The 8237-nt window shown below is 43.7% G+C and overlaps 1 protein-coding gene across 1 annotated transcript in view; it reads right to left on the minus strand.

Annotated features, from left to right (window-relative positions):
- Nucleotides 1–8237, minus strand: part of KIF9 (kinesin family member 9) — a 30856-nt gene that overhangs the window by 13956 nt on the left and 8663 nt on the right. Inside the window, exons 3-11 of the mRNA XM_031062809.1 lie at nucleotides 7605–7744; nucleotides 6267–6354; nucleotides 5529–5694; nucleotides 5297–5403; nucleotides 3834–4058; nucleotides 2737–2820; nucleotides 2518–2610; nucleotides 1817–1964; nucleotides 315–379 (exon numbers count right to left, since the gene is read on the minus strand). Coding sequence (XP_030918669.1) covers nucleotides 315–379; nucleotides 1817–1964; nucleotides 2518–2610; nucleotides 2737–2820; nucleotides 3834–4058; nucleotides 5297–5403; nucleotides 5529–5694; nucleotides 6267–6354; nucleotides 7605–7744 — 1116 coding nt within the window. The remainder of the gene's footprint in view (nucleotides 1–314; nucleotides 380–1816; nucleotides 1965–2517; nucleotides 2611–2736; nucleotides 2821–3833; nucleotides 4059–5296; nucleotides 5404–5528; nucleotides 5695–6266; nucleotides 6355–7604; nucleotides 7745–8237) is intronic.

Consider the following 8237-nt stretch of genomic DNA (forward strand, 5'->3'; position numbering starts at 1 on the left):
ATTATTATTATTATTATTATTATTATTATTATTATTATTATTATTATTATTATTATTATTATTATTATTATTATTATTATTATTATTATTATTATTATTATTATTATTATTATTATTATTATTATTATTATTATTATTATTATTATTATTATTATTATTATTATTATTATTATTTCTTCTGCAGTGGGGTTAAATCCGAGCAGTTCCCGCCTGCTGTGCCTCAGGCTCTCATGTGACAGGAGTCTGGATTTGAGCCTCTGGGACCAGATGAGTTCTCCAAAGTTTGGGATGAATTAGGAATTGCTCCCACTCACGGTCTCCTCCACGTGCTCAGCTTCCCCATAGATGTTTGTCACCAGGGCAGTGTTGCAGCCTCCCCCTGGGAAAAAATCATAAGAAAAATAAAGGAAATAATATCATTTTGGGGGATTTTTATTTACCTGCAGTGTATTTTATTATGTGCTGATTAAAATAGGGGAGAGGTAAAAATGGAGTTGTATTTTTTACAAGCTTTTTAAAGGATAAATTGTTTAATTAAGAAATGATACTTAACTTATTTTTTCTTTTAACTTAATAACTATTACTTGTGACTTGTAATGTGGATTTTTTAATTAATTACATAATATTATTTAAACTTATGAAGAAGAAGGTGAAGAAAAAGGTAAAGAAGAAGGACTAGCTTCTGCCTTAAAACTTTTATCTTGTTATATATATTGTTATATATATATAACAATATCTTGTTATATATATCTCTTTATATATATTACTGTATTTTAAAACTTTAAACTTTAAGTTTTCTACTGTGTGATATTACACAGTTTTATTTAAATTATGTACATATAATTTTAGTTTTATTATTTAATTTTGGAAGTTTTTTCCATGGTTTTAGGTTAAATGTAGTGTTTGCTTGGGGGTCAGCGTCTGTTAACACAGAAAGTCTAAAATTTTCAGCAGCCAGGGCTCCAACAGAATCCCAGGATGGTTTGGGGTGGAAGGAATTTAATGATCACCCAGTGCCACCCATGACATGGCAGGGACCCCTCTCACTGTCCCAGGGTCATCCAAGCCCTGTCCAAACTTGGACATTCCCAGGGGCAGCCACATCTGCTCTGAGAATTCCAGCCCAGCCAGAAATTCCTGCCCAGGATCCCACCTAAGGCTTCTTTCAGTTTAAAGAACCACAAAGGGTGTAAGGGTCCCTCCAAAAGGCACAGAGGCACAGAGTGACTAAAAATGTGAAATTTGTGCCTCATGGGATGAGGATGCAGGAAGAGAATGGGAATAAAAACTCTGAGTTCCGGCTGTTGGTAAAGATTTTGTTTCTCAGGATGCCCAGAGCAGCAGTGGCCGCCCCTGGATCCCTGGAAATGTCCAAAATTGGACACTTGGAGCAGCCTGGGACAGTGGGAGGTGTCCCTGCTATGGCAGGGGAGGAATGGATGATCCTTAAGGTCCCTTCCAACCAGTTTAAAGAAGCACAAAGGACACACCAGGGTGTAATTGTCCCTCCAAAGGGCACAGAAAAAGAGGCACAGAGTGACTAAAAAGAAGAGGAAGAGAATGGGAATAAATAAAGATTTTGTTTCTCAAGATGCCCAGAGCAGCAGTGGCCGCCCCTGGATCCCTGGAAATGTCCAAGGTTGGACATTTGGAGCAGCCTGGGACAGTGGGAGGTGTCCCTGCCATGACAGGGAAGGAATGGATGATCTTTAAGGTCCCTTCCAGCCCAAACCATCCCAGGATTCCCTGATAAATGATGACCTTAGGACTTGCCCTGCCCAGTTTTGCAGGAGCTGGGGGCAGTGCCAGCCCTTACCCAGCGAGTCCTTGAGGACGTGGGTGAGTTTGCTCTGCCTGAAGGGCATGTGCTCCCTCTTGGGATCGGCCAGGGCGATGATCAGCTGCTCCAGGAACGACAGGGACTTGTTGATGTAGGAGGCCTCCACCCTCACCTGGCCCTCAGACTGCAATGGAGACAAGAGGAGAGTTCTGGTCACACCCAGGAGAGGGAGGGTTCCTCAGCAGGGCTGATGTTGTTTTGATTCTGATCAATGCAGAATGTCACAGAATCAGGGAATTGCTGAGGCTGGAAAAGGTCTCTTAGATCAGTCCAGCCATCCCCCAGCACTGCCAGGACCACCCCTGACCATGTCCCCAGTGCCACATCCACAGGGATTTAAATCCCCCCAGCAATGAGGACTCCACCACTGCCCTGGGCAGCTGGGCCAGGGATGGACAGACTTTTCCAGGAGGAATATTCCAAATATCCACCTGAACTTCTCTCTGAAGCCATTTCCTCCTGTCCCTGTTCCCTGGGAGCACAGCCTGACCACCCCCCCAGGCTGTCCCCTCCTGGCAGGAGCTGTGCAGAGCCACAAGGTCCCTCCTGAGCCTCCTTTGCTCCAGGCTGAGCCCCTTCCCAGCTCCCTCAGCCCCTCCTGGTGCTCCAGACCTTCCCCAGCTCTGTTCCCTTCCCTGTTTTTCCAAAGGGACCCAAAGGAACCCGAGGAGACTCACCCCAGTCTTGCTCAGCCTCTCAGACCCTGCCAGGTCAATTAAGGTGATTTTAGATTTAAGGCATTTGTGATTTGTGTAATCTCTGGAACGACACTGAGGGAGAGAGGAAGAGAAACTGCACTTAGGGGCAGACAAAACTGAAATACAGGAAAAAACAAAGATCCCCTTGGATCTCTAGAAAGTTGTCCCAATCCATAGGAACAAGGCTGGAGCTCTCACCTCAATGTACATGGTGAAGATGCAGTGGGATCTGGAGGAATTCTTATTCAGGCTGTGCTCTCCTATCACTCTGTTGGTCTCACCCTGCCAATGGAGAGAAAATTCCAGACTCAGCTCATGGAATTGTGGCTTTTTGAGGATAAGCCAGGCAACATCCATTTCCTGATGACTGGAAATGCAAAGAGCTCCCCAAGCTTCAAATGGTGCTGAAAGTTCCCACAGGTGGGATGGGCAGGGATCTGAACCTCTGCCAGGAGCACGAAGGGATGTTGGAAGGAGCCTTAAAGTTCATCCCATCCAACCCCCTGGATGGGGCAGGGACACCTCCCACTGTCCCAGGCTGCTCCAACCTGGCCTTGGGCACTTCCAGGGATCCAGGGGCAGCCACAGCTGCTCTGGGAATTCCATCCCAGCCAGGAATTCCCAATTCCCAATCTCCCATCCATCCCTGCCCTCTGGCAGTGGGAGCCATTCCCTGGGTCCTGTCCCTCCATGCCTTGTCCCAGCTCTCCTGGAGCCCCTTTTGGGCACTGGAAGGGCTCTGAGCTCTCCCCAGATCCTTCTCTTCTCCAGGTGAGCATTCCCAGCTCTCCCAGCCATCATCACCCTCCTTCTGCTCTTTAAAAAGGAAGAGGCAGCTCCTGCACATTCCAGAGCTCAGGACACCACTGAGTTATTAAAAAGGCCAGAGACAGATTTTAAGGACAGCAGATGGCTCTGAGTGAACAGATCCATCTCCTGCAGCCAGATCCAATTATTTATCCCTGTTTTCCTCACCAACTGAAGCATCCATGAGGAAAAGATGCTGACCTCAGTAATCAAACCCCCTTACAAACCTCTCACCCTGAACAGCCCTGCTGTCAATTCCAACAGTGCCGTGACCACCCCAAACCATCTTTTCTTGCAGCATCTTCCAGAATCCCTGAACCAGGGACATTTTCCTTACAAGACCAAGAGTTTCCCAGTTTTTCTCCCCACAACCAATGGGGGTTCAATGGCTGAACCTCATTCCACCACCTTAGCCACCCACTCCTGCTTTTCCACTTCAGCCAGCACCCACAACCACGTGATTAAAGGGAATATTTGGGTTCTCTTGCCTCAAAAAGGAGATGCAGAGCCTCCTCCTCGTGGCTGACAGGGTGGATGGAGAGCCCCTTGACATAAACCCCCTGGGGACCATCCATGACACACAGCTGGTTGTCCTTGCAGCCCCGGCCCAGCGCCGGCGCCAGGAGGTCGAACAGGGCCTCGTTGTAGATCTCCAGGTAGGAAATTCGGACAGTCACCAGGATATTGAGGAATTTTGCAGCTGATTTGAAGACCTGCACCAAGACAAAGGGTTTGTGTCCGTTCACAGGGAGGATTTTCAGTTATTTGTGGCTTTTTAGAGAAGATATTTGGGTAGATGTTGGTATAAGATACGAATGGTGTGGTATATGTAAGATATAAACAGAGAAGATATTTAGGTAGATGTTGATATAAGATATAAAATCTGTGGTGGTATAAGTAGATGTAAGATATAAGATATAAAAAAAAAGATGTAAAATATAAACAGAGAAGATGTTTAGGTAGATGTTGATATAAGATATAAAATCTGTGGTATAAGTAGATGTAAGATATAAACAGAGAAGATATTTGGGTAGATTTGATATAAGATATAATTGGGTGTGGTATAAGTAGATGTAAAATATAAACAGAGAAGATGTTTGGGTAGATTTGATATAAGATATAATTGGGTGTGGTATAAGTAGATGTAAGATATAAACAGAGAAGATATAAAAAGATATATTTCCCATTAAAAGCAACTGTGGGCAAAGAGTTGCTGAAAATTCCTTCTGGCCTTGTCCTGCTTGGAAATCTGAGAATGTGAAATGAGAAGGGTATAAAATATAAATGGATATCAAATATAAATAAATACATTGAGGTGTATACAAGACATCAATTTCTGTAATAGAGAGATAGATATTGATAAAGAGTTCTGAACAGCTCCAAGTGCATCTAGGGGTGTGTGGGGCTAAATCTGAGCTCTGAGGGCTCAGCTTGGATTCGGATTTAATGATCTTATAGAAGCATGGAATTCTGGAATGGTTTGGGTTGGAAGGGACCCTAAAGCCCATCCCATTCCACCCCTGTCATGGGCAGGGACCTTCCACTGTCCCAGGGTGCTCCAAGCCCCAGTGTCCAACCTGGCACTGCCAGGGATCCAGGGGCAGCCACAGCTGCTCTGGGCACCCTGTGCCAGTGTCTCTGTGCCTTAGAGGTGTTTTCCAATGATATTATGATCAGTTTTATCCTGATTTCACAAAATAACAGTTTGGAAAACACCTCTTTTGAAGGCTCAGTGAGCAAGAACTCAAACAGGAACTAAAGGGGAACAACCTCTGAAAATGACAATAAAACTCCTTTATTCTTTAACCATCATCCCTGGGGTAAAATTAAGGGGGAAAAAAAACCCACATAAAACTTATTCACTGTGTTCAAACACTTTTCTATCAGCAAGAGGTGACAGAAGAGTGTTCCCTGGTGTGTCTCCCTCCTCCCAGCCAGCTGCAGTCAGTACCTGCTGGATAGCTCTGGGGATGATCCCTCTGTTCCTGTACTCAGAGGCTGTTCCTGTCATGGTGTAGGTTTTGCCAGCTCCAGTTTGCCCATAGCACATGATGGTGCCTAAAAAAAAAACCCAAAGCAAAAGGAAAAACTCAGGAGGGAGCCTCCAACAGAACAGCAAATGCCTCTCTGCTCAAACCCAATCTCTTGTTGTGACCAAAAGAATAATAATTGCAATAAATCACCGTTGTAGCCCTGCAAAGCTTTGCACACCAAGTCCTTTGCCACAGTCTCATAAACCACTTCCTGGGAAGTGTTGTGGAGGACCCCATCCAGCTTGAAGGACCAGTCAGTCTGAGAGTTATTCACAACTCCTCCCCTGGGACTCTTCTGGATGTAGATATCGATGCTCTGCAAGCCAACAAGAGAGGGAGATCAACTCAACAGCCCTGAGGGCTCTCAGCACTTCAGGACCTGGGGTTAAGTGGAAAAGGGAGCACAAATAACAGAGTTATTTTACTGCCTTGGATGGTTCTAGATGTCCTAAAAGCATCTGGTAATGCTCTCCAAAATTCTGGTGACAAATATTATAAAAATAAAAGGAAATGTGGTTAAGCTCATCTGTTTAACTTTCAGTGATTTTGTGCCTCAGGGAAATTAATTAAGCAAGAGGAGGCAAAGGGAGGGATTTGCATAAGAGAGGATGGAAATAGACTGTGCCAATTTGTGGTTAGCACTGGGAAATCCTCATGGATCAGCCAGCCCCAGCCCTTTGGAGGGTTTTCCTGGTGATTGTACCACAGGAATTTGTGTTTTCCATCCTCACACTCGCTGTGACAAAACCGCAGCTGAGCAGGAACACTCCCACCAACACCCCCAAAACATTATCCACAGCCTCAGGGGATGGAAAAATCCTGGTTTTCCATTGGAAAAAGCTGAAGCCAAACTCCAAACCTTTCCCACTTCAGTTTCTTGGGCTCTACCTTGTTGTCTGCCCCAAGCCTGATCATGTCTTGGGCAAAATGAGCAGTTGGCTTGACCCGCACGAACGCCAGGACTCGATTTGGTGTTCTAAAGAGAGAGAAAAATGAGGAAAAGAATCATCTTGCACTCCCTGAACTGAAATTTATATTATTTCTCAGCAAAAGGTGAGGCAGAGGAGTCAAAATTCAAAGCAAAGTGTTGGCAATTATTCAGCTAAAGTTTTTATTCCCCATTAAAAGCAACTGTGGGCAAAGAGTGGCTGAAAATTCCTTCCAGCCTTGCCCTGTTGGAAATCTGAGGGTGTGAAAGGAGAAGGGTCAAACTGATCCTGATTTCCTGATTTCCTCATGTGCACCAGGCTCAGGAGTGTTGGATAACACCAGTCTTCCTCCTCTTAGCCTTGGGAAGCAAAATATTCACAGGAATGGGAGAGGGGTTTTCTTTTGTCACACACAGACTTTTATTTTAAAAATAATTTCAATTCCCAGTGAATTCAGCTGATTTTCAATTTGCGGGAGGAAATATCCACAGGCTGGAGGATCTGCTGAGTAAAACCCCCACGAGGAGGGCTCAGGGATCACCCAGCTGCTGAAGCCCCATGCACTGAGGATTTTGAATTCCCTGGAAATGTGTAAATCCCACATTTTCCCTCAAACACTTCCTGCAGACAGCCCGTGCTCAATAATTGTGCAAAAAGCAGTGACAACTTCTGGTCTGGGACAAAATCTTTGGGATTTCTGGTACATCCAGGGTTTTTGTGACCTCTCACAGTTTACCTGCTGTAAAATGGATTGTGGAGGTTGGAGCCAGGATTTGGTGGGTTTAAAGTAGGGTGTCAGGAACAAAGTTCCCTGGGCAGCTGTTATTCACAATAAAATTAAAAACCACCAAAAAAATGGTTTTTTCTACTTGTAAAAAAAAATCTCCATAACCTTAACAAAAAAGACTTCTCTCCCTAAATAAATTTAATAAAAAACCCTATTCTTAAAATAACAAATGAACTAAAAATTTTAGGTATAATTTCTTTACATTATCAGTAAAAAAAATGGTGGGGGGGAAGAGAAGTATTCTGAAAGGTTTATTTTAATTCTTAATTTATTTTAATTCTTTTTCCTTTTAATCACTATTAATAAAACTTTCTTTATACCCTTTTAAAACTTTTAAATCTACTTTACCTTTATCCTAATCCTATCTTACAACAAAAAATAAATACACCAGTAATTAACCAACACTAAATCCCCCTACACTCATCAACACATTAATTTAAAAATTTTAAACTAAAAAAGTCTTAAATGAACAAATCTAAACCACTGCACAGGGGAACATTTGGGGCATACCTGGGGATTTCACCCTCGTGCTCTTTCTCACAGAGCAGTGAGGAGATGATGCTCTCCTGGTCCTCATCCTTCTCCTTCTTCCCCTGCTCTGGGCTGTGCTTCTGCTCCTGCTCCTGGAATTTCACAGAGCTCACAGAAACCTGTCCAAAAAAAACCCCCAAAACCCAGTGTTGGAGCAGTTGGGAATTATTTCTCCAAAGCAAGAAAAACAGCAGGGAAAGGAGGAAGGGAAAATTTGTTTGGGAAGAACTGCACTAAGAATCAGAGAGAGGAGAAATTCTAAATAAACGGCATTTTCCTTGCTGCAGCTCTGGGGGGTTTGGGCAGGTGAGGACAACAGAAATCATTGCTGGGAGTGGTTGTGAGCACCAGGAGAGGGGAGGGAACTCCCAGAGCAGCCCTGGAAGTGTCCCAGGCCAGGCTGGACACCGGGGCTTTGTGACAAGTGCATGTCAGATGGCTCTTTGCAAACAATTAGAGCAATACTCTATGTGTTATGTTGTACTCATTAGTAGTACCGCATAAATTTTTTTAAAGTAGTGTGGTAAATATAATTTTATATTTATACAATTATATAATATATATAATTACACTATATATACATATTATATAATGCATCTATTATTATTATAT

The sequence above is a fragment of the Geospiza fortis genome, unplaced genomic scaffold (assembly GCF_000277835.1).
Source record: "Geospiza fortis unplaced genomic scaffold, GeoFor_1.0 scaffold178, whole genome shotgun sequence".
Lineage (NCBI taxonomy): Eukaryota > Metazoa > Chordata > Aves > Passeriformes > Thraupidae > Geospiza > Geospiza fortis.